Source organism: Dermacentor silvarum, chromosome 1 (genome assembly GCF_013339745.2).
Source record: "Dermacentor silvarum isolate Dsil-2018 chromosome 1, BIME_Dsil_1.4, whole genome shotgun sequence".
Classification (NCBI taxonomy): domain Eukaryota; kingdom Metazoa; phylum Arthropoda; class Arachnida; order Ixodida; family Ixodidae; genus Dermacentor; species Dermacentor silvarum.
In genome coordinates this window covers 212,435,002-212,462,053 of record NC_051154.1, presented here as the reverse complement: position 1 = coordinate 212,462,053, position 27,052 = coordinate 212,435,002, and the positions used below count along the sequence as shown (strand labels likewise).

At 45.9% G+C, this 27,052-nt stretch overlaps 1 protein-coding gene across 1 annotated transcript in view; it reads left to right on the top strand.

Annotated features, from left to right (window-relative positions):
- LOC119436839 (neurotrophin 1) overlaps positions 1–27,052 on the top strand; it is a 111,809-nt gene that overhangs the window by 57,452 nt on the left and 27,305 nt on the right. Inside the window, exons 2-4 of the mRNA XM_037703831.2 lie at positions 9,346–10,783; positions 16,604–16,717; positions 18,443–18,720. Of these exons, the coding sequence (XP_037559759.1) occupies positions 18,461–18,720 (260 nt within the window). The 5' untranslated portion in view covers positions 9,346–10,783; positions 16,604–16,717; positions 18,443–18,460. The remainder of the gene's footprint in view (positions 1–9,345; positions 10,784–16,603; positions 16,718–18,442; positions 18,721–27,052) is intronic.

Sequence of the window (27,052 nt, the reverse complement as noted above, 5' to 3'; positions counted from 1 at the left end):
TGAGTAAGGCTCACGCCGTTCAACAGTAGAGCAGTCGAGACGCACCAGCAAAAGTGTCAAGAATGTGTTCAGAAAAGTTTTCAGCAGACCAAGAATGCACGGAGCGTTGGATCCACTTTTGTCACAGTCCAGTTGACATCTCGGACTGCTCAAGTGGGCGTAACGCCCAAAAATAAGTTCTTCGTCGCAATGCGAGTGAAATTTTTTGAGACACTGGACTTTAGTAAAATAGATCACAATAAGATATTCGTGAGTTAGAAGACCCAGTAAATTCGCCCGTAGGAAAAGCTTGTTGAGATAACGTCGTATACCTCGTTATATATAGATGTTTTGTGCACTTATTCGGCATTAGTAGCATTATTGAGTTAGCTTGTTTCATCGCTAACAAAAGAATTTGTACCACAAGGACCCAGTGAAGACAATTTAAACAAAGCTGGAAGCACTTGCCCTGTGGGGAAGTAGTGCCCAAATATGGCTCCAGCTTTAAATTTCTCCTTAAAAGCGTTAACGCCATGCACGCCACGCGACTGCCAGCGTATTGATAAATACGTCAGTCGGTCGAAGAAATGCAGCTAAGGCGACGGCACGTTTGCTGCGCTGCACGCTGCGTGGCGAGCGCAGCCTGCTGTCTGGACCGACTAGGAGCAGCAGTGCGGATGTATTAGCACTTACGATCGAATGTGCGAGTTGCGCATGCCATGCGGCCTTTGCAGGCTCGGCCGGGTATGCTTACGCCACATTCGACTCAATGTCGCAATACAAAATACTTCCCACTTAAAGTTGAATGAATAATGTCACCACTGTGCCCCGAGTGAAAGGTACGGGAAAACATATAGCACACTTAATATACGCTTTCGGGCTATTCGCGTTACAAAGAACAGCACTAATGCTCGCACTGAATATTCATCAAAGATTACCATGCCTTGAGCTACGGCATGAAGTAGCGCTGCTTCTGCGTCTCGCACAACTAACAGCCGTATTCAGAAATGCAACTTAGCTTGAAGCCCATGCTTGACTTGATTTAAAGGACGCCGGGCGTGAACATACCATGGACACTCATTGCGTTTGCTTCGGCACGTTCACAATAGGCGTCACTTAACTCAAGTCAAGCATGGACTTGAAGCGAAGTTGCATTTCTGAATACGGGGGTATGACACCTTTAAGCTTCCTTAGACAGAGAGAGGAACCTTGATTTGTTTTGATGCTTAAGTATGTCCGCATCACCATTCTATATACACCCAGTGATCATGAAGATGCCAGTGGTGAGGTCCGTGACATGGCCCCTTCAATATGTAGAGTGTGGCGACCAGGCGAGGCCAGAAAGCTGTCTCGGTTCCCGTGGGGCCTTCGTACACCTTTCTTAGCCAGGGCCCAAGAGAGAGAGAGAGAGAGAAACGAAGAGGGAAAGGAGGGAGGTTAACCAAGGGCGTGCCCGGTTGGCTACCCTACACTTGTGGAGGGGGAAAGGGGAAGAATAGATAAGGAGAGAAAAGAAAAAAAAATTGGAGTCAGTCATTCGCAGAGACAGTCAAAGAAGGGCTCCTGGTCACCTCCCCCTAGCCCCAAACTTACCTTTGTCTTGAATAAATGTTCTTTCTTTCTCTCTCTGTATTAGGTAGCGTTGGGGGAGGTGCGGTAGAACGGGGATGAAGGCGCTCGGGGTAGGTCCAGTATGTGTGGAGAGCGTCGGGGTATACCTCCAAACAGCTGGGCGGCCGCGACGCGCTTTGATACACTGTTGTATATGACATCATTGGGAAGGTTGAACGTCCGGAGCTGTCTGATGGGGAACACATCATGGCGGGAGATCGAAGGGTGTAGGGATGGGAGGGCTAGCGCGCCCTGGCGCAGTGTTCTGTGGCACGCGCGACGTTGTTTTCTGCGCTCAGTCCACTACGTCTTCGGGCTGTAGGTTTCCGACCATATTATGGCGTCGTTAGAGACTGGTTTCAGTGAGACAATAGTTTGTATGGGGCGTCTTGTGGCGTGGTTTGCGCGGGCTTTATATCTGTGGCATGCACTGTGTCACTTCACTTCATACCCAACTAGAATTGCATGCTAGACATGCCGGCAGGCAAGCCTCCCCAGAATGTATTACTCTCTTTCTTACCAATGAATTTTGACGCGATAGAATTAAGGGTGTCGTGTCGCAAACAAATCCGGCGTCGGCGTCGGTGTCGGCGTCGGTGCCGGCGTAAGCACTGTCGTCTGTGGCGGAGAAAATCATCCCGAACCACCCCGACCACGCAGGCCCTCCGCATGGCGCAGAGGCGTTAGTGAATTGAATTGAATTTCTTAAGGTAAAATACGTCAGAAAATCGTAAGTACGACTTGACCACAATTTACAGTCATAATAGCGTCGGATTGTAATTTGAATATACGAGAAAACATAATTCTATTACGAGGAAACTCAAACACAAACCCCCTTTCCAGCATTTCGGCCATTCATATAGCGGCGCGCCCGGATAGGTTACTTACAGAAACACCATCCAGATGCCGCTCGCCTCCTCGGCAGTTTAATACGGCAGCGGCGCGCAGAGGCGAAGGTGGACAAAAAAGAAAGCTGCAGTTGCCGGGAAACCTGACAAGCATTCAGGGATCTTTGAATGCCATCGCGTTCCAGTCTTAAAGGCGAAGCTTAAGCGTCCTCGAAATTTTTCAAGTGAAGCTTGTATACGCTAGCCTGCGCCCGCGATGTAGCGCTAAAACTACTATGGCTCATACCCGCATATCTAATGCGGGCATGAGCCAGGGATGTGCAGGGATGTGCCAGGGACGAGAAATAAAGAAAGACAAAAGGAATGAAATAAATAAAGAAAGAAAGAAAGAAAGAAAGAAAGCAAGGAGGAAAGAAAGACAGAAAGAAAGAGCACGTGCCGGGAAAGCTGTGCAGGCGCCGGATCACGTGACGCGCGCGACCAATCAGGGTCGTTTGGTGTGTCGCGGGGAGGGAAAGGGAAGGAAAGGGGCTTGGCGCGCGCTCCGCGGGCTTCCCTCGCTTCAGATCAGTTTCGGCATCCAGATGGGAAGGCCTCGCGTACTGCGTTCCGCCGAGGAGCAGGCTGCGTTTCAGCAACGGCGCCGCGAACTCGCTCGGGAAAGGGCTCGTCGTCGACGTGCCGATTCTAGCGTGAGGGCTTCCGAAGCCGAGGCGAAACCCCGAGTTGCGAACCCCGAGTTGCGGGAGCGCGATGTTGAGGCCAAACGTCAGCGAAGAGCCGCCTACCCTGAGTTTAGGGCAAACGAAGTGGAATGCCAGCGACAGCGTCGTCTTGCCACAAGCTTCGCGTACCCTCATTTCCTAGACAGGTGAAGGGCTCTGAATTTTTTTCATTCTTTATTCTGTTGAAAAAACTATGCGCATTCGCCTCTATCAGTAGAACCGATTATGCATCATTTTGGTATGCCGTACGCGAAATGACATAAGCAACAACGTTCCCGGCAAGTTCGCAATGGCTTCGAGCCCAATGGAATAATATGTCATAGCGAAGTTAATTGCTGTCTTGTAAGCCATTTTATTTCATACATTAAATAGCTGTTAAGGTTATTCAACCTGTCATACTTTTTGCACAACAATGAAGCTTGCGAATCGCAGAATCACCTATCGAAAGGCGCCCCGTTGTAACACGTGAACAGCCTAAGCAGAAAGTGTTCTCTGAATATATTGTAGATGGTAAGTGAGACAGCTGAAGCTTTGTCTTTGTATGCCGGTATAAAATGGCGCGGAAGTAGAGCTTTGATTCCGGCATGACCCACCCGGTGCTGACATGACTATAGCTTTCCTCTTCTTCTTTTTTAGTGTAGTAGAGATAGTTCATTTCGGTTTAAGTGATTCGCGGATTCAAAGAAAACTCGAAAGAAATCCCGAAAAAAAAGATGGCTCCCACAGCGATGGCCTCACTATGCTTTGTGTTACGTCAGAAAGTATATAGCAATAATTGAATTGGGCCGAAAGATGTGAAAAGAAAAGAAATATGCGTAACTGTGCTGAGGATTAATACAAAAAAATGATAGCGGGCCCTATAAATCCACCATGCCGGACACAGGACCGTGAAAGCTGATAAGTTTTAGAAGAGGCCTTCGATCTGGCGTAGAACAGGGCAACGTCCTCTGTGGACGATTACGAGAATGACACTTGCCAAGCCCGTCTAGTGCGTATTTTTCACGTATATTTCTTCTACTGTTCTAGTTTATTTAGCAGAGTTTGTCTTTCTCGTCTAGCACGTATTAGATCATGGTTGCTTGGTCGTAGTTTCGTTCTAGCTCTCAATGTCATGGAGCAACTGAAAGTGCGTCGCTTCTGTATGTTTTCACCTCGTTATATTACCGCCACTCATACCCGCAGCTACTTGCCGTACGAGGTATTTTGCTCAAGAAAAATATCGAGCCACTGTTCGAACAAGCATAATTAGAAAAAAGTATAACAAAGCTGCAAAGAGACTGGTCGATGTGATAACGAACGAGTGCGTTTGACGTTATACCAAAACTTGAACCGCGCTCTTACATTTATAAATTTATCCAAGGACCACACGAACGCACTGAACGCTCAAATGAGCCACCCAGGACGACACCCTAAAGGCCCAACCGCATGCACGCGATTTTCGAGCGACAGCGACAAGCGACGGCGACGAGCGACAGGTTTTGCCGTCGCGGAGGGCTATCCGTCGCTGTCGCTGGTCGTGTCGCCGGTTTCTGGCCAGCCAGAAAATATCGCTTGTCGCCCGGAAGTCAGCGCGACGACATCCGCTGGGGACAGCGATTGCACAACAACATGGCAGCAATCAATCTGCCCACTTCGATCTGAATTCGCTCTTGCAACTTGCTCTCTGCTGTGACAGCAAAAAATAAATAGCACAATCAGTCATCGCTTCACCTCATCGCTAGCTGTAGACTAAGTATCGGCGCTCTCTTGTCGTTATTATTGAGATCGGTTGTTTTGTTTTGACGGTGTTAGGCCTGAGACGCCACCGAGAGCCGAGAAAGTGTTTTAGGTTTTGCCCAACAGATGGCGCCACGGCACCTTACGCTGGCGGCATGGGACGGAGTTCCACTGGGGATGCATGGGACGGATTTTCACTGGGGATGATAACATATTTAGCTAGGTCTAGATAAAACATTGACCTTTTGATAAAATTGAGATTTCTTTACGCGCGCACGATAACACTTATTCGCACAACGACACGACAGCGCGACAGGGTGTGCCTGTCGCGTCGCTTGTCGCTGTCGCTTGAATATCGCGTGCATGCGGTTGGGCCTTAAGTCCTACAATGCCCTACGTTCGCAGCGGCAACCGTCGCCAATCGCTCGACTGCTTGGAGAAGTCGAGCGAAGCCGGAGCTCCGTCAGCATCCGGAGCGGAACAGGCTCGCACAAAGCGGACGACACCGCCCCGCTGCCAGCCTCGTTATGAAGGGCGCTTCGTCGAGCAGACAAACGCGACTGGGTGTTCGCAGACTTTAAAGCGTTCAACTCAACGGGTCTTTGTGCCGGGTGGGGCGGCGGCAGCGTAGTGGCATACAGCGCTGCTTTACTTGTACCCAAGACGAGCGACACCGTCCCGGAGCAGCATGACGAGAAAAAAATCAGCGCTCTCACGCGCATGCACCGCATACCCGTACAAAATGAAAGGAGCGAGAATTTAGGCTTGTGCGTGTGTCTATCTCTGCTTTTAGTTAAGTCATTGTAAAAAAAACATGGGGGTTTTACGGTGCAAAAACCACGATCTGATTATATGAGGCACGCTGTAGAGGGGGACTCCAGAATAGTTTGGACTATCTGGGGCTGTTAATGTGCACCGAAATTTAACTACATGGGTGTTCTCGCATTTCGCCCCCATCGAAATGCGGCCACCGTGGCCGGGATTCAATCCCATGACCTCGTCCTTAGCAGCCCAACACCATATAGCCACTAAGAAACCACAGCAGGTTTAAGTCGTTGTACTACATGTGTCAGTGTTTCATCTGTCAAGTGAATTTTCACTTCTAGCAACTGTAGTAGTTAGTGATTTTCACGTAGCTATATTGTAGCGCATTTAGTTAGAGGACACACCTTGCACGATATTATTGTCCTTTAGAAAAGTAAGGCACAAACCATCCTCACTATTGTCTAAGTAAATGCGACGGATTTCTCCCCTGCACGTGGCGCAAAACTCCAACGAACTGACGTCCTCCAGGGAAAACGCTCGCTTGAGGACTGCCACATTCCCGGGCCGGGACACCCTGACGACGTACGATGGGAATCAGAGGCGGTCGCAGACGCTACACGCCGCACCCAATTCGTCTTCGACGAAGTGCTTTTGGAAGTAGCCTACGCGTCTGCGTCCCGCAAGTGGCGGTCCTCCGATCGGCACCGCTTGGTCTCGGCGGCCTGTTCAGCGGCCATTCGCTTGGCGTGCCCCTGTTCTTCGGCAGCGCGTCGCTTCTCTTGCTACTCGAGCTGCACGGCCGCGCGTATCTCGCCGGCCCGTCGTTTCGCCTTCTGCCTCGCCACTTCGGTACGCATCGCATACCTCTGTAGTTTCTGACAGCCACTGCACTCTTACGCTCCGCTTCCGCTTGATACATTGGAGGGCCAGCAGCGGTGTGCGAGCGGGCGCGTGGGAGAGCGCACGCATGCGCGTGGAGCAAGGAATGGCCGAGCCTATGGCGGACAGCGGGTGGGCGCATCGGGGTGCGCGCGCATCGGCGACAAACTCTGCGACCTTATACGGCCTCGCGTTTCACCTTAGCTCCGACTCAGCAAAGAAATGCTTCGTATTTAAACTGCTCTACAAGGGCATTGTAACAAATGCATTAGCGCTTCATCACTTTTCACTGTGGTAGTTACTTCACTTGAGGTGCTATGCAGGATTCCCCGAGTTTCTCACTCTCCTGAGTTTGCTCGACGGCAGTCAGTGAACAAAGATAGCGCAGAACGCGCGAAAGCAGCAGGCAAATAAAATGTCAACACGAGCGCACCCTGCGCACGCGGCTTCTTTGTTTCAAACACAGCAGACGGGAAATGTTACGCGCCAGCGAAGCTTATTGTTATCAACACAATATTACAATATCGCAATACCTTGACTGTCTCGCTATCTGTCTACACACTCGGAGCAAGCCGCTTGCCACGCCTTTCTGAGGTGCGTCACGGGCGTTTCTCCTCTTTCGGACATTATCAGTCTATCCACTGTTTCCTCGCGGTACAACGCAAAATGTAATAAATTGCGAATTGTTTTCAAGCATATTCAATGCATTTTTTGAAGTGCTTATGAACTTCCATAAAGTGCGCAATAAAAATACATAACAATACATTTTTTCTGTAAGTTACTTGCACAGCTAATGCACTGAGTGGAACGATAAACAAATGAGAAAAAGAAGCAGACAGTTTTACCACGTGAGTCCTTGTTTTTCATCCGCCCATGAGGTATAACGCTTAAGTGATGACAACCCAAGAGTGAATCTAGATAAGCCAATGAAACTGGAGGTGTGCCGAGGGTTGAATGTTATGTCTTGATGCCATTAGCTTGTTCATCTGAGGGCGTCACCAGAGCTCGCGGATGTCCCGAACTTTGCCAAACTCGAGCTTTCCTGCATAGCGCCCTTGATCGCATGTGTTGTTATTTTGTCGCCTTATAGACCTCACCTCAGTCAGCGACTGTAGTGTCGATGTTCATCTCCAAATAAGCCACCATCTTCTGTGTTATCTCTTTCTTCTTTCTTTCTTTTCACTCCCATAACGCCATTTTCTATATGTAGGGTAGCGGAAGTGCATCTGCTATGGCATCCCTGCCTTTCCTTCCCTCCTTTCTCTCTTTCTTCCTCTCTCTTTCACGCTCATAGTTATGTTGAAAAGGCCTGCGGGAAACTGCCAGCATTTGATGTGGATAAATTAAGCCATTAACGTAACACACACACGTGATGTGGTTACGAATGCTTTTGCAAAAGGAGGGCAGGGGGCATCAAGATGTCCACACAAGTTTCAAGCCGCAGTTTGAGGCCTTAATTTCTTGAGAAGCGGGCAAAGCGCGGCGAAATTAAAATAAGTAGGACTTTTGTTATAGAAGGGAACGCGAGTAAGATGTTGTCCACTTGACCAGTTCACTATTGGTGTGACTTGCGGTCCAACTTCCGACACTCACTACCTAATAATGATTTGAATCATAGCTAATCCGGCTTTCAAGTAGTATTTTCTTCAGTGAAGATAACCACGGAGCAAAAGCATAACCTACTGAGTTGGTTGCTCGTGTTATAAAGCTACGTTGATTAAGTCGTCAACTCTGTAAACACCGAGCTACAGTTCACCAATAAAAAGTGAATTACAAGTGACTCCCTAAACAAAAGGCCACTGTAACGCGAAAAATTCTGCAGTAATGGCCAATAACCGCCGTCTTTGAGAGTTCATTAAGCATTCTAACATGATTTTCAGACTATGTGAAAGGGTCGGAGGAGTATTAGGTTTTTATTCGGTGTCATCTCCCCGAGGGCAGTAATTTACGCCAGTGAATTCTTAGGGGTCCGTGACGACGTTCCGTTGATATAAAAGTGTGTAAAATTTAATTGCGGTGATTTACATGCCAAAACTACGATCTGATTATGAGGCACGCCGTAGTGCCTCATAATCCAGAACAATTTGGACCACCTGGGGTTCTTTAACGTACCCCTAAATCTAAGTACACAGGTATAAAAGTGTGTGCAAACTCTGTTAACTCCTATACTGATGCGATCGTCCTTTGTAGAGAACCGCAACGTTCCTGTGTTACGGGACGAAGCATATAATGAGTAATGGATTCCTCTTCTGTTGTGTTTCATGTATGTGGGATACCCTAAATGCAAATTTGTTTTAAGAAAGAAAATAAGCCACCCTCTATTTAAGGCTGGCCGCTAATATCTTCTATATACACGAAAGACCCTGCCTGGAATTACTCAATTCTTTAGTACAACGAGCTGTAACTGTTATTAAATTTGTGCAGGGCACTTTCATATGCATTTATAACAGCGGTGTTCTGATACAGCTGTGTTACTGGCATTTTAATTCAACAAATAAACATCCGAATATCACTAACACATTGCAAAGACTGTCCTTCACTGTGTGCTCAATACGTGCCTCTATTTTTATAGAGCACATGATGCATACATATATGAAATGATGCACATACGATGCGCAAATAAGGCAATCTGCATTGCGATGTTCAATTTTTTATAGCTTCTGCGTTTCCTGTTGCATTTTTTATCCATTCCTTTGGTTTCCTGATGCTCCCTCTTAGCTATAGCAGAGTGAAATGGTTTAGAGTAAAGTGCTCTTTGTAGAGTTGAGCTCTACATGTTTATTAAATACTTATTTCTCCGTCTCTTGTTTTGTTTGTTCCAGTTGCGACGAAAAAGATGCTACGAGAAGTATCTGGCGGCCGCGGTAGTGGTGTTGCTCAGCCTGAATTACATCACTGGAACATCCGCACAGATAGACAGGTCAAACAGAGAGCCAAGTGACAGCGCAAATCGTATTCCTTGGCCTGTGTACCAGCACAGCCCCGCATCCAACGCTCCCGGGTTCAATCAGAACAGGCCACAGGAAGCTCCTAAACAGAGACCTCGCCTCTCTGATTCCCTATTACCACCGTCATTCATTAAAGTCATCAATTCCGTCAGCTCTCCTGACTGGGAAACAACAACGCCAGCAGGGCCTCGAGCCGTTGTTTTGACAACTTCCACGACAACGACCACTACAACAACCACGACTACTCCACCGCCTCCGCCTCCTCCTCCATCAACTACAGCATCAGTGCCCACGAGCCCCACCTACTACAAGCGTGGCCAACCACCGGAGGTCGATCCGTTAAGCCCCAGCGCCTGGAAGGCTGTACCAGAGAGTCCTCCCTTCCCCAAGAGGTCCAGGCTGCAGGCAAAAAGGCGACGAAAGCTGAGGCCCAAGCAGGAAACGACGGACAAAGAGCGCACGCTGTTCACTACCGAGCAGGCAACTGAGGCCTCGACTACCGCGCATCCTACGAGAAAGTTTGGAGTGACTCGTCGCCAGCTTCCATCACTCGTTCGTGGCTATAGGAGCAAACCGACCAAGACCACGCCACCTACGACCACGGCTCCGAGAAGGGCCTACGTGAGGCCCGCGTTGTCCGGGAGAAAGTACACCCCGGTCATTCCACGTCGACCTGTGCTGGCGACGACCACCAGCACCACGTCTTCCTCCACAAGTAGTTCGACGACAACGACTACAACGTCGACAAAGCGGCCTTTCATCTTCGGTGAGCGCAAGGTTCCCTCCTGGTACGGCCAGACAAGCACAAGCACAACGTCGACGACAACGAACCGCCCGCAGCTGTCAACTCCCCTCTCCAGACTGGGCCGGAGACCACCGAGCTTGCGCTACAAGGCCGATGACTTGTCACCAGGGTTCGGGCCTCGACCGAGGTTGTCCCTGCGTCCGCTTCCATCCGTGGTTAGGGACAACGTGCCTCAGACAGTCGAGAAGGACGAGTTGGAACTATCTCAGTCGGTTCAAAGGCCAAATGGCCGAAGGCGCCTGGTCAACGACGTACCGGCAAGGGCACATTTACTTAAGGGTCAGCTACCCGATGTAGCAACACCGCAAATAGCCAACAATGAAACAGAGACCGTAAAGTATGAAGGCAGGCACAGTGGCTCTGATGAAGGCGGTGAAATAGTACGATTTGTGGCCATACCACATTTCGTGGAAGGAAACGTCCCATCGAGGAGGGCCGATTTCAAGGAGAGTGCGAGGGTTCCTTTCAGGAGGATCTTCAGAAACCCGTTTGTGGTTCCTGTAAGAAGTGAGTATGGCTGCTGTCCACTTTCTCTATGTACAATGTTTGTCCGGAAAGTATGACAACTTATCAACTTGCACTGCAAATAATAACTTAATATGAATATGTCTTCCGCAGAACTCTTGCAAGGTGTCTTTTGTACTAGACGCTGCAAATTGTTGTAATCAATCATCATCATCTCCTCTTGTGCTACATTCATTTGTGTAAAGACGTGCTGATTGTGCTTTTCGATGATTCTGAAATGAACTTAGAAAAGCAGCAGGTTTGGGTGAAAATTTCTATGAAACTTGTAGAATCTTTTAAAGTAGCCGATATATTAAATCAACCGATAGATGAAGATAACATAGAGGTAATCAATGAAGCCTTAACTAGGTTGATCTCAGAAGCAGCAATTGAAGTAGGAGGTAAGGCACCAAGGCAACCAGTAAGTAAGCTCTCTCAAATAACAAAACCTAATAAAGAAACGCCGAAGCCTTAAAGTATCAAACTCAAGGGATCAGATAAAATTGGCGGAATGGTCAAAACGGATATCAAGAAAAAAGTAAGGGATATTCGAAATTACAACGTGGGAAAAATAGAGGAAGCCGTAAAATACGGGCGCAGCATGAAATCAGTGAGAAAAAAAACTTGGCATAGGACAAGGCAAGATGTATGTACTGAAAGATAAGCAGGGTAATATCATCAGCAATTTCGATGAAATAGTAAAAGCAGCGGAAGAATTCTATACTAACCTGTGCAGTTCCCAGATCATCCAAGCTACTTTCATTCGAAGTAGTGATGAACAAGATACATAGGCTCTTTCTATAACTAGCGATGAAGTTAGAAGTACCTTACATGACATCACCTGATGAAAAGTGTCAGGATAAGATGGAATAAAAGTCGATTTAGTAAAAGACGGAGTAGATATCATGCTTGAAAAGCTTGCGACCATTTCTTTATACGCAATGCCTTCCGAATACAAGTGTACCAGAGAATTGGAACAATGCCACCATTATACTAATCCATAAAAAGGGAGACGTCAGAGAATTGAAGAATTACAGACCCTTTAGCTTGCTTTCAGTATTGTATAAAATATTCACCAAGATAATTTCCAATAGAATCAGTACAACACTTGACTTCAGTCAACCAAGAGAACAGGCTGGCTTCAGGAAGGGATATTCTACGATGGATCATATCCATGTCATCAACCAGGTAATAGAGAAATCTGCGGAGTACAAACAATTTTTCTATATGGCTTTCATAAATTATGAAAAAGCATTTGATTCAGTAGAGATACCAGCAGTCATAGAAGCATTGCGTAATCAAGGAGTACAGGAGGCATGAGTGAATATCTTGGGAAATATCTACTCAGATTTCATAGATACATTGGTTCTCCACAAGAAAAGTAGAAAGTTAGCTATCAAAAAGTGGTGAGGCCAAGGAGACACAATCTCTCCAATGCTAGTCACTGCATGCTTAAAAGAAGTATTCAAGCTCTCAGGCTGGGAAGGCTTAGGATTGAGGATCAACGGCGAATATCTCAGCAACCTTCGGTTTGCAGATGACATAGTCCTATTCAGCAACAATGGGGACGAATGACAAAAAATGATTGAGAACCTTAACTGAGAAAGTGTAAGAGTGGACTTGAAGATTACTATGCAGAAGAAAAAGATAATCTTCAATACCCGGGCAAGGGAACAAGAATGCAGGATCGCCAATCAGCCTCTAGAGTCTGTAAAGGAGTACGTTTATCTAGGTCAAATACTCACAAGGGAACCGGATCATGAGAAGGAAATTTACAGAAGAATAAAATTGGGTTGGAGTGCATACGGCAGGCATTGCCAAATCCTGACCGGGAGCTTACCACTCTCCTTGAAGAGGAAACTGTACAATCATTGCATTCTACTGGTGTTAACATATGGGGTAGAAAATGGAATTTAACAAAGAAGCTAGAGAACAAGTTAAGGACGACACAAAGAGCGATGGAACGAAAGTTGTTAGGCCGAACATTAAGAGAAAGGAAGAGAGCGGTGTGTATCAGAGAGCAAATGGGGATAGCCAATATTCTACTTGACATTAAGAGAAAAAAATGGAGCTGGGCAGGCCATGTAGTGCGTAGGATGGATAACCGGTGGACAATTAGAGTTACAGAATGGGTACCAAGAAGGAAAGTGCAGTCGAGGATGGCAGAAAACTAGGGGCGCTGATGACGTTAGGAAATTTGCAGGCGCAAGTTGGAATCAGCTAGCGCAAGAAAGGGGTAATTGAAGCTCGCACGGAGAGGCCTTCGTCCTGCAGTGGATGTAAATATAGGCTGATGATGATATATTAAATGTGCCACTTTGGGATTTACCTTGCTTGCAGATCAGAGAGCGCAACGTGAAGGGACCTAATAAAACGGGCGCAATTTCCGCTGGAGATAACCATTGCTCAAAAGGACCGCTAACGTCTCTCCATCTGGGCTGCACGTATCATTTCCTATGTTTTTTCGCCAATAAAAAGAGATCAGTGGCGAATGCTAACTCAGAATTAATGAAACTTCGAATGGCAGTGAGTAAAAAAAGAATTCACGGTCGCAGTGGGCAGCTCTGGCTATGAAATTATGAAAACACGCCCGTCTACCTGTCACCGCTGACAAGTAATTTTTGATCAAGAAATCGACGCCAATAGTTACTGAACATCTACACTTGGTCTAGTTAGCTCCACTAGGCTTCTTTTTATTCCCGATGTTAAAATGTGCTCTCAAAATCGACAATTTCAGAGCGCCTACATGAAACAGGAAAACTTTTGAACAGAGTTACGGCACTTTCTAAATCAAGAGTCGCAGGACTTCGGCGACAGATCCGCAGGATTCGGTGCATAAACTCAGGAGGCAACTATTCGGAAGGCGACAATATTTCCGAATTCGCCAGTAATTGGAAGCAGTAGATATGTTTGAAATTCACGAACTTTCCGAACAAACATCATATCCAGAGTAGTTATGTTCGAAAGCATTCGGGAGCTGGCGTCATATTTCGACGTATAGTGCGTTCTCAAATATTACTGAACCCCAAAAACGGTGTGCCGTTGCCATGGCGAAGTCAAGTCCCCTCGCCAAAATGTTAGTTCAAGGCTCATATTCATTGTTCGGCCACTGTTGAACACTTCAACTCTTCATCATTTTGTGAACCTTTGTCTCGTTTCTCGTTTGCCTTTTTTAAATGTGAGATAACTCAGTGGGGTTGAAGAACGTCTCCCGTAACTTTCTTTTTCTGTAATTACCCACACAGTAAGTACAAATGCTAGATGGTATTCCAGGGAAGAAATGTCACAGTTTCATCCGAACTCAGGAGCACCGATTGCGATCGCAAATTATTAGACAGCTATGCAAAGTAGGGATAGTAGTTTTATCGGCCGTGTAAACTTGTAAACGTTCGCTCATTAACTAAATGAACAATCATGGTGTCACGCGCGTACAGGGAAACATGAGCACACCTCACTTGATGACCACGGACACTCGCCGTCAAAACGCTGGCGTGAAGAAGAGCGGCTGCAACAGCGAGCGAATTGCCCTTCGTGCTGCCTCTCGCTTTAACGCGAACTAAGCGGAGAAAACGCAGCGCGCACGAAGCCATCAGCCCTCGGGACGCCTAGACTGTGCACCCATCGCCGATTGCTTTCTAGATAGAGCCCGCGCGGCGGCGCTCAGCCGCAGCCCTACGCTGTTCGATCTTCAGAACTTTTACTACCGAGCACTGCAGGTTTTATACTTGTATCTTGCACCGTATTTTTAAATTCTTTTTTCCTTGAATAGTTTGCTAACGTTCATCGGACACACGGAATACTCTAACACGCCCTGGAATTATGTTTGCCAGTTCAGATGGTATACCAGTCAGTATTCGAAAACAGCCAAAAAATGCTTTCAGGGTGGTAGTTGGCTTCTCCTTACACCACATGTAATGTACAGTGAAGAAAGAACAAGGTGGCACTTGGACGTAACACATTGCACTGTGTCTCGACAGTGTCGTATCCTCGTATTCCATGTCAATCAATACTCCGGATGGCGGGATATGCCGTGCGATGAAGGAAAATATATTCTGTTCGGCTTTGGAAATGATGTCCGGATAAAATGATCCAAAGCCCAGACAACCTAGTCCTAAGAATCGACTGACCTAGGGGGATCACACATCAAAACAAGAACGCTGAGCATTTGTTGCGAAGAAATTGCAATAGCCAGTCGGTAAAGCGATATCACTGCTCAGGTACAAGAGAAAACCTTCGAACAGCGAAGCACTACTAACGCTAGAGCTGCTCTGGAATCGGGGTGAAAGGGGCTGTGTTGAAAAGACATGCTTCCTTTATCTGTCAGTTGTGTCGATGGACACATGTCTTGTTTTGCGACACAGGTATGTTTTGGGTGCGGATGTCATAGGTATTTTAAGCGCCATAAGTACTGCATCTCGTAGCGCTCCGCGATAATAAAGCATGCCATGCCATTAAAAAGTGTCGTTGAACATTACTATTCGTTGTGACATCGCATGGATGCATGGACATTTTATATAGTAAAAGTATCACAGCATGTGTCCTTTGTAGCTGATTTGAGCCATGTTCCGTCTCTAAGATGTTCTTCCGAACGTGCTATACCAGTTATACGAATAGGGCAGTCATCACACCAGTCTTCACTGACGGGTGTGAAATGAGCAACTTTTTCTTTGAGATGACTGGATTCGACGGCCGGATGTTAGACGGAAGCTTTACCTGCGGGCCAACTCTAATTTTTCATTCAGGTACATGTGAAACACAGAAATGTTCTCATTAGACAATGCTGAAGAACCGATATGAATGATTTTTTTTTTTGCTCTTAAGAGAAAAAGGTGAATTCGACCGACTGTAGGAAGCAAAATATTGATTTATGGCTGTAATGTTTTAGAAAGTAGCCAAAATATGGTGAGTTTACAATATATTGAAGCCCGAAGCTTACGAATGCGTAACTCTGCATCAAAAACAGATATCACAGCTCTCTAAACTCTCTATATATGTCCTACAGCATATGAACCGAACAAGTTCGATGTATAAGTGTTAGCGACCTTGTATATTGTTAACGGGTTTACGATAATTTTAAAAAAGTCCTATTCACAAATCAATGCTATATTTAAAGATGATGTATAATACATCAATACTGTCCGTTTTAGATGTCTCAATGCGTGCATCTAACAAAATTGTGGTATTGAGTTGCATTGATGAGTTAGAAGTTATATACTTGAATCTTCAGTTTTTCAAACGTTTTTCAGTTTAGACTATTCCTTATAAAATAATTGATGACCTACACAAAAAATCTTCTCCCTACAGTCAGTAGATTTCAACTTTTCCCTTTAAATACAACAAATCTCGCGAAATTAGGTGAAGTCGATGCCGAGGAAATGAATTCTCTGGTCGGCATCATCACTAAAACTTTTTGCACCCTTAAGGATGCTAGTTTGTCCCATACCTGACACCCTTAAGGGGAAGATCGAATCGTTGATGCGGACAAATGAATCTTTCTTTTTTGCCGACCTCTTGTGGCAAGTAAATATGACGACACAAAAGCAGTCAACACGAAAACGGCACGAAATGAGCTTTCATAGCTGCCCCTGTCAAGGTCTTGCGTCAGATATTTCGGTGCGCACCACATGTTTACAATTAGTAGACATATTTTTACTGTGCATGTACTTAGAGGGGATCCCGTAAACTAAAACTTCCTCTTAAAGCCGGATTCAATGCTTTCATCAGAAATAGCAACACGTTGTTCCGAAATGATTGATTACCACCTTTTTTTACCCTTATTTCAGTGGTTCATTCTCTCTGTGTTGATGACGATCGCCTTTGCAGGGCGGTTCCCTTACGCCGGACCCGTAGGCCGTGTTCCCGCCGTCCCTGTCCTCCGTTGAAGACAGCAGCAGCCAGGACGAAGAGGTTATCCGCATTCCGGTGCAAAGGCCAGAGGTAATTTAAAACAAAATCACGTTAGTCAACCAGCAGCTTCACTAGCGTTGTCCGTGGAGCCATTCGTGGCAGGCTCCTAATCCGTCGGCGTGGTCGGAAGAGGCGTGCAGCGGTCAACAGATTTAGCGTGGGCGGTGTCTGTAGTCTCCTTCGCGAGCATTTATGTACGCATACATATAACCTATAGGTTAGATGCTGTACGTGCACATGAATGCCGTCAAAGCTGAACCAAGCGAGAAGCCGCCACCCACGATAGAACAGAGCTGTGGAAATGTAATGTTGATCGCTTTGGGCCCAGCGATGGCTTGTTGTGTTTCGTCCTATTCTCTCCCGAATTAATATCCAAAAATAAGGTATCTTTTTACCCTATATTTGAGGTTCTTAATTAAGTTTAGCGACGGCGTTAGCCTCTTCGTAATATTATGCATTGAATAAAGGTACCTTACTTTATTGAAACTTTTTTATGACGCAACCTGCGGACGGCCCAGGGTGATGTCGACTCCGCACACGTGTAGGAAGCAAGGTTCACTTTTGTACCAACGCGTTTTACGGCATTAGAACGCCGCCGCATTGTAGAGGAAGTTGTACAACGGCCATTGTGTGCCTCAGAAGCTTAGGTGGTACACCAAAGAGAGATGGGAAGGGCACCAGGTTGTATGGTGGACTTAATGGTGCATCATATTTCGGAGCTGAGGTGGGGTGCAAACTATATCAATACACAAGATGGATACCGACACACGCAGAGTGTCTGTGCGTGCGTGCGTGCGTGCGTGCGTGCGTGCGTGCGTGCGAGCGCGTCTTTTCTCTGCCCTGTTGTCGTCTGTTCTACGCTTACCCTGTAGAACCTGAAGCGAACAAAAGTGCAGCCTCAACAATACCGTCAACGTTTCGACGAATTCAGGTGCTCTACTTGCAATTGAAGGCCTCGAATAATCTGAAATTGCTGGTCGAAACTAAACTTACTTGTGAGACCTATAGTTCAACTCGAGTCCAACCCACTTTGCTGCTCCATCAAGCAATGAACAAAACGAGCCTTTTCCCGACTTTAAAACACACTTATAACACTTTATAGGCTATAGCGGGGACAATTTATAATGCGTGGGAGCCCTAATTAATGTAGCTAAATAGATTGTTCGAGTGGGAGCATTCCTCATTGTTAAGGCAGCGAATTTTAAGAGTGTGTTTATAATCTACTTCTGACATCTTGAATATTGCGCTTTTGTTAGTGTTATTTCATTTCAGTATTTGTTTATTTTGCCTCTGGTATGCTCAGCGTCTTGTGATATATTTCCATTTCTCTCACGTGACGAGAAGTAGCCGCCGCCTCCATATTCAGTCATGTCAATAATAAAATAAAGAAGTAAATGATGAAAGCACACAAGCGCGGACCTAAAGCTCAAAAGTGAGTTTAGGTTCCCTCATTGCTAAAATTCTGAGAAGGATTACCGCAAATCTATTTTGCAAGTCAATCCGTGTAAACATTGCAGGAGCGAAGGTTATTCCTCTTGCTGCTATGGCAGCCAGCGGCCTCGAAGAGTACTAAACCGTGCTACAATAAGTTGAGTGGCAACAAGACTACTACACCTGTTCCGATAGATCTAATGCATTTGTAAGATACCAGTGCCAGTGAAAAGGGAAGGTTGTTCGGACGCTGTTTCTTGTTCTTGCTGCTGCATCTCGTTTGAGCGCTGACGTCGATCGCGGTGGGCGCTGTTCCTTCCACAGAGTGGCACCTACCCAGCGATGCAACCGCCCCCTGCCCTGCCGCTTCGCGTGGTGCGGCCGGCGTATCCGGGAGCTGTGGGGCCCCAGGCTAGCGCACCCGTGGCGCCTGTACCACCGGCAAACAACGCTGTCCACGAGTCGGCGTACGCGCTACCGCGGCCGCCCATGAGCCTGGGTAGTGCCAACCTACCCAGCCGCGTGAGCCGTCCCAAGCCGGAGGAGCCGCGCTGCGACCGCTTCTCCGAAGACATCTGCCTCGACGACTTCGAGTACCCAACGTAAGGACCCGGAGAGACTTGCTAACGCGAGCTTCTTTTTGAAATGAGCGGGTGACATTGATTAATGACGCCCGAAAGAGTTAAGCATAGCCTCCCGCCTGCATTGCAACCGAACAACAGAGAGATTCATCGGAAGATGGAAACTTGAAGTGATCAACAAGAGATGGCTCAGGCTGAAGCCAGCGTTTTGATGAGGTGACTTGCCTTCGTCAATGCTGACATGTTATTCCTTGCCCTGGCGAACACAAATCCCCTTCTCGAAATGTTGGCCCCAGTCTGAGACGTCACTTGTCCGACTAGTCTTGATCATTCTCTACCTGGCCCGCAACTTGAGATAATAAGAATGAAAGACGACGCAACAGCCTCACACATAGGCGCGCAATAACGCAAGTTGGTGCTCTAAAATAGAAATGCGAAGTCTTCTGAAAGGCCAGCTAACGCCTGTAATGCAAAAGGTCACCAGAAGTACATTCGTTACTCCCAGTATGAAGTGACCTCCAACCATGCAGTCCCTGATGCTTCCAAGCGCCTGCAAGAGCAAGTTGTATAACCTATTTCACGGTAGAGGAGGGGTGCCCTTGGCGACATTGTAAACCAGAAATATCCCAATAGCAGATGATATACCGCTCGGTGGTATATATATAGTATTCTGAATAACGGAATTTGAAACGTAGAAAAATGGGTTTTACCTCTAATACAACGCAAAGGAAAATAATGTTTGTAGGAAACAGGCAAATAATCAGTAAATTTATCAATTGCCTGATTTAGTATTGAAAATGCTGGCGACATGTGTAATCGGGGCTTCCCACAACCAGTGATCGTCACTTGATGAAACAGAATCACTTGATGTTCACTAAAACCAATTAGGATGTTCCCACTGGCACGGTCCACACGCGTATTACCAAGAAAACTAAGTTTGGCACTAAATATATGTGTTAAGCTCGGCCCACATGGAGCGAACTTTGACCGCGAACTTCGTGCGGCCGGCACCAGCGCGACGAAACGCCAGCGTGCCGCCGCCGTGCTGCACCCACATGCGGCGAAAAACAGGCGGCCGCCGCCGCCACGATTTCAGTGTTGCTAGAAACAACGTGATTTCATTGCCAGTAAAATGAAGTGAAAAAATAGTTTTGTATCTGCAACTGAATCATTATTCTGCAACTGAACCATATTGGTCGCGCCTAGACGGCTGTGATCAGTCGATCATTGTACGCGATGCGCGCCGCTTTTGTCGCCATGTTCTCTCTAAATCTTTCCCTGGCTATCCGAGTCAAATGCGGCGGCAGGAAGTCGGACGCGACCGCGCCCTGATTGGTCCGCGCTGACAGCCTTCATTCGCCGCTTCCGGCGAGTGGTTGACCACCTGCGAACATATCTAGCCCTCCTTGATCGACGGCGAACAGCCAACGGCCGCCGGGCGGATGCCACGAGCGGCCATTCGCCCGTTTTTCGCAAGAAAATCGCTCCATGGGGGTCGGGATTTAGACTGTTAGCCCACAGCAACAAAAAGAACAACTATAACGACATATTATGTACAATCAGTTTGACACAGTTACTACTGTTACAGAAAAGTACGGCTAGGCTCACGAAAGGAGTGAAATGAACTCGATAATTTACAAAATATAATGACTAAAAATGCAACAATATTGCCGTCAATTATCAGAACCAATGCCACTGTCCATTGACTAAGATATTAAGGTTGTGAGGTCTCATCTCTACGCTTCATGGTGGACGTATAATTAACCAAGGTGGTCGGCCAATAGCAACGGCACCTACGAATGAAAAGATATATTTCAGCCCCAGGTTAACAAACATTTTTTTCCTAACATCTGTTAGTATTTAATGGCAAGTCAGTTCCCCATAATCTCACCCCTATTGCATCTGCTTAACTCCCGTTCTCGCGTGCACAAACGGTGGCGTTAACTCCGGCCCAGTGCCAGAGCTTGCAAAATCCATCATGCGCGCTGAAGCATCCCTCAAGAACGGGCTCTGGCGTATCGTCACATCGAACCTAATGACAATCAGGCAGAAAACGATGGCTCAGGCAAATAACTGGTGGAAGTTATCGCTGCACTACCGATATCTTGATGAAGCAGTAGCCGAAAACTAGAGCACGTTCCTAAAGAATGCAGAAAAGGAACTTGCGCTCATACACGGGTACTATACACAGTAAAGTGAAAAAAAAAAGGAACGGGATGAAGGAGAAAAACAAGAAAGATAGAAAGAAAGAACGCTGCCCGTTTTTTAATAAATGCCGTTATCACGTCCGTTTCACCAGAAGCTCACAAAAAATATTTTCAAGTATCAATGGTAATTCGTCTTCCTTGAAAAACATTACATGTACGTTATATAGCTCTATAAGATGCAGACGACAATGCGTATTGAGACAATGTGCTGTAATAACAAAAATCCAAGCAGATTTACTTCCCAAACTGCGTCTCGATTATGAAAGACGTCGCTATGGAGTGCTCCTTAATAATTTTCCCTCCCTGGGGGTTCTTTAATGCGCAAGGAAATCGCCTTCGACCGGTGCTTTTGCGATTCGTTCCATCATGATGCGGCAGGAGCGGCTGGGAACGCAGCCTCGACCTCATGCGCACTAGCAGAAATCCGCAGTCGCTATCCACCGCAGCAGGATGGCGATGGCCAGCAAGGAGCAGAGAAGGAAGAGAGAAGCTTAGATCGAGAGGGAAGAACCCTCCTTTACCGAAACGAAGCCATCATTTTGCTTGTCCAACTTGAATGCCGGCAGAGTTTAGATGTAGCTCACAGAAGTGCTCGCACATATTACGTGCATTTCTCAGCATCGAAAAAGCTTTCGCTGCTAATAATGGCGGTTTCGTGGAACATCTGAGGAATGAGGCAACGATTTCCACATTGTTCTACGAAGCACCACTTTCACTAAAGCGTGGATCCATGATGCGCCTAAAGCAATTGTTCCTGAAACTAAAGAAAAGTTGTACACTTTTTTCCTGCTCATTTAAGAACATTAACGTTCCCCAATTGGCGCGGCTTTACAGCAGCCTTACGCACCCCCCCCCCCCCCCCCCCCAAGAATAGCAGCGCTCTGTGGAACTCGTAGCATAGAAAATACCAGCCAGGTCACGTGCATATGCCACGGAATAGCACGCCTTTGAATGTAAAGATAATTCCTCGAATTTGGACAGACTGAATATTGCGCAAGCTAAAGCCCGTACTTCAACACTGAGTTACCTCGATCACTGTGCACAGATCTTTGATACTCCACGCCTGTGCGCAATCGGATCCCTTCTCTAATGCTTTTCTGATGTGCAATACGCACGGCACGCATAGTTCTGCTTTTCATCGACCCATGCATGAAAGAAAGCTACCGACGTTTTAAATCTTCAGGCAACTGAATTGCAAAACGTAACAGAAGCTTCTATGGAGTGAGGCACGGAAGCATGTACTTCGCCTGGTAGGCACATCGGTATGATTCCGCCTTGCTTGCACGATTCGTGAGCATCAGTTAAATCTACAGCAAGACAGATCTTAAATTAGTGGTTTCTAATGGAAGGTTTTATCGCCACTGGTTCACACAGTTTTAGGTTCACGCATTACCTGGTGCCTACTGTAAACTTCTACGAGCGTGCTGGTCATCTCTGTGGGTTTTAAATTTGCGCGCATGCCCTGGCCAGATAACTAAAGCGAAGCGTCATCACGATACTTTCATAAAGATATGCAGCGCAATATAGGAATAACGCTTTTTCAGTGGTGCCACAGTTATCTTGTCAGTACTGCGGCGTTGTTTTACAAGCACCTTCGCAGCTTCTGTAAATAACAAAACAAGGTAACTTGGTTACCTTGCTCTACACATCCTCGCATTCCTAGTGCATAAACATGACGAGAAATGTATGAGCCGAAGAACGGTACACTTATTCAATCCACGGCGCAAGGTTAACGTCGACAACCACAGCGTTCAGGCGGTTCGGAAGTATCTATAGGAGCGCGCAGAGGAGATATGAACAATGCGAAATGGCTTCGTTAACGTCCGTACAGCACGACACAAGCGGTGCGGAATATAGCGTGCTTCTAGGCGCACAGAGCGCAGCGCCATGGAAGAAATCACGAGAGAGACCTTTCCTCATGCAGCTGGCATCTCGTCCAGGATTCCTTGAGCAAACGGCGCATGTTTATCGTAGCCTTTGAGTGGCGCTCGATAGGAGCTGCAACTGCCGTCGCCTTGATGGGCTTCGATTTTCCGCTGCCTATACCTACGGTGCTGGGGCGAACGCTATTACAAAACATAAAAAAGAAGCGAAAGTTACGTGCGCCAACCACACCAAAAGATCAATCGCGGCAGCAGCTGGGTGTGACCAGCTGTGCCCAGTAGGTGCATTTTCTTTTTTCTCGCGGTAAGATGTACGTATAAAAGAAAAATGACACTTGTCTTGTAGGTTGGTTGGTTGTTCTGTCTGACCACTTTCCGTCTTCATCAGATTAAAAAAAAATTCATCAGGATGGCCAGGTTAGTGTTTATCGTATAGGTATCTTACGCTTCGAAACAGCCAATTAGCGACGCAAGACTTAAGTTTTTCTGGTCTTGATCTTCATTCTTACGCATGCTTGCAACTCTTCTGTCTCGGTGCAGGGTATCAGCGTTCTCCTACATAGATACGACGCTGAGACCTCCTTTTGAGCGAAACTAAGTACCTATATGTAACCACGAGAACGCCATGCAGAATGAGACTGGAATCGCGAAGATACAGCTTATTCTAGAGTAAATCCTGAATGTGCACAATAAATAAATAAATAAATAAATAAATAAATAAATAAATAAATAAATAAATAAATAAATAAATAAATAAATAAATAAATAAATAAATAAATAAATAAATATTATTAAGAAGAAGTAGAAGAAATAGGGTAGCATGGGTAGGGAAACAGATGACGCTCAGCAGCGCATTCGAAGAAAGAAGAAAGTTGTTCCAAAAAATGTCACCGAATGGAGTGCAGTATTGTGTGCGTGCCGCTGTGCCATTTAAGGCTTCGTAACTTCGAGACAGGTTTGGCACGTTATCCTCTCTTTCCACATACTTGGAACCAATGTGTGCGATCCATGGTGGTGTCACAACATCCTCGTGGTGCTTCGTGGTGCTTCACACATGCATCTTGCTGACCTTCCCTGTTGATTTATTTTACACGTACCAAGATCTTATTTCGTTGTTCACCACAGTTAGTGAGAAGCCCTTTCGTGCAGCGACAGCTAATTTTGGATATATTATTTGTTGTCTTGTTGAAGGACGTTCCCATGACACGACAAACGGGGCTGATTAGTTTTTCACAGTGCTTCAAACTTCAATGCACTCGTGGAAATCACACAACACAACAAGAGTTACATCAAGTTCGAATACTCCCCCCCCCCCCCGTGTGTGTGTGTGTGTGTGGGGGGGTCAGCCAGTGTGCATTACTTGTCTAAATCTGTATTTATTACGTAACGCGCTAATGTAGGAAAAAAAGGACACAGAAGATTAGAGAGTGCTATAATAAATAAAGAAAGCGCTCTTTAGACTTGTCTGTCCTTTTTTTCCTACATTAGCGTGCTACGCAATACCGCCGTTATGGTCTAAATATGGTTTCACAAAGCCACTGGGGGCGCAAGAACTGCCCGTAATATGGCAGATTTCTGGTCATGTTCGCCATGTGAGTTACCCCTGGTTCCATGCCTAGGAGTAATGTTGGTAGGCATATGACAAATTTGTTATAAATTTCATGTCTTGGGGAAAATTTTTATCAAGAAATAAGATCGTGCATTTCGCAGGATTATATATCGAAATTGATTTCAAAAAATGTTTGTAGATTTCTGTTGCAAACGAGGAAATCATATTTGCTGTCGGCCCGTCTTCTAGACTCCCTCATTGTCCAATACATTATCTTCACTGCATTGTATTTCATCAGACAGTGAAGATGATATAGAGCAATGGACGTCGGATGGATGTTATTGATGTTTATTAAATTATGTGAGCCTGGGAAAATATGCCACCGACAAATATAAAAATAAACCCTGGCGACAATTATGTTGAAAAAAAAAAGAAAAATAACAGCGGTCGAAAGGTTGTGACAACCGAAGGAATAAAACCTTGCGTGACATTGCGTGACAAGCGCAGCCTGACATTGCAGATTATTAAAAGCAGGCACCTCATTGTACGCATAGTCAAAACGCATGATACTTCTACCTGCGGCACTTGAACGTCCAGTTTTAAACACAGCACAGATTACCAGCGCATGGACGCAGGGCAGGTCAGTACACGTAAAAAAAGGGGCAAAAATGACGTTGTACACAGCGCAGAACAAAAGTACATAATTCCTTATGTATGCAAGTCGATGACTGTACACTCAAAAGAACAAAGTAAAGACTGATTCGAATACACAAAGTCGCATATTGAACAAAAACAGTGAACGAACGTCATTCAGAGACGATCACAGACTGAGAAAGCAGCCTGGTTCTTTTCTTTCTCATTTTTCTCTCATTGAAGACAAATATTACTAGAAACAAATTCCTTTAAATCAATTTTGATATATTTTACTACAAATGTGTCATGTCATATGCAAGTCACTTCGATATAAAATTTACTTCCGGAAGTACGACAATAATGTAAGTTTTATATTCACTCACTATATTCGATTCTAGCTTCAATTAATATAAATTAATTTCTTTCACGAGAAAGAAACTGCTATCGCTCAATTCTATGAAAAACGCAACCACATCACGTTTTACATGAAGTCATGGACCTCTCAGCACGCTATATTCACGAGCGTATACAAGGCATAAGTGTTTTCTTGAGGTTCTTGAAGTTATGAATTATTTACACCACATATTCATGCTTACGGCAGCCAGAAATATTCGGCAATACAACTTGGACGCAAATAATATTCTTAAAAAAACTCGTGTGTCTGCCCCATGATACCCATTTTTCTCGAGCTAAATACAAAATAAAAATTAACGGGACTTCCACTATAGAAAATTAATGTCGATTGTCATGGCTTTTAAATATTGCTGGGAATTTCATTGTCGCATTCAAAACAGCACCCCTTTTTCCGCTTTGTGGCACCACATCTTGCGCAATCGGCGATCTTTGGCCACAGTTGACCTTGCGCCATAAAAATCTACTACTAAGATTTTCCGCAAAGTTTTGTGTTGAGAATACACTCTGGTATATTATGATCATAAGTCAAGCTGAAGGCTTGGAGTATTTGGCTTGGAATTAGCATAGTATGAAAGAGATCATAATGAAGTTTACAGCAAACGAGAAACACATATTATATTTCTTTCACTGATTCAGGGAGTTCAAGGTCCCAAAGCAGCACTGGCACTTTGAGGAAGGCCGTAGTGGAGGGCTTCGAATTAATTTTGACCATCTGGGGGTTATTCAACCTGCTCACAAATCTAAGTAAGCGGGAATTCTTTCATTCGGCCCCTTTCTGAGTGCGACCTGGGTGGTCGTGAAATGAATCCACGATCTCATGCTATTATATCCAATAAGGTCAACAAGAATGGAAAGTAAAAAGAATCCTGACAAAAAAGAAAGGTCATTGGAAGGTGGTCAAGGTTATTCGGAAGTCCCTCCACCCACTATACGTGGCGTCTCTTTTAGCCAGATGCTCTTGCCCTTCTCGACGATTTCCCGTCACCGTCATTGGCGTTTTATTCCGAGCCTTTGCGGGATACTAGCTAGCTTACAGGTCATCTATTCTTCACTTGATTATTTAAAGAGCGCGGGTTTAGACCAGCAGTATTTTAGTAGAGCTGCTGCCCACGTGCTTTACCGCTTTTCTCTGAAGAGCCCCACGCCATCCTCTATGCACCATCAATCACTTCGCTTGCCAACCCATACGGCGCGCGACTCCGAATCATGAAGAAATGACGAAGTAGCTCCGAATCCCGAAGGAATTCAAACCCCGTCCTCTCTTTTAGCCTTTCCTGCATGTCTTGTAACAGTCATTACTGAAGCAGTGCCAATCTATATTCAATATTCACTCAGGGCTCAGGTTCTAGCGCAATTGACAAGTGGCGCTCGTGCGAAACAATTACTGGGAATGCTGGCACGGCTATAGGTAGGCCCTGCAGATTACACAACTCTTCCTGTCTTTGCTCTCCACGCCGCTTGTCATAATCAACATATTCCTGGTTATTTTGCGCTTTCGCTTCACCCATGCAGTGCAGGGGAGCTCGTTAGAAGAGGCCGACCATAATGTCCTTCTTAACAATATACTTCCCTGTTTTTGTTGTTTATTAAATTTGCTGAGCCTAGGATATTTCTTCAATCGTAGGCCAGCGTTAATTCTTTTTTTTATTTTTTTTGTGAAATTTAAG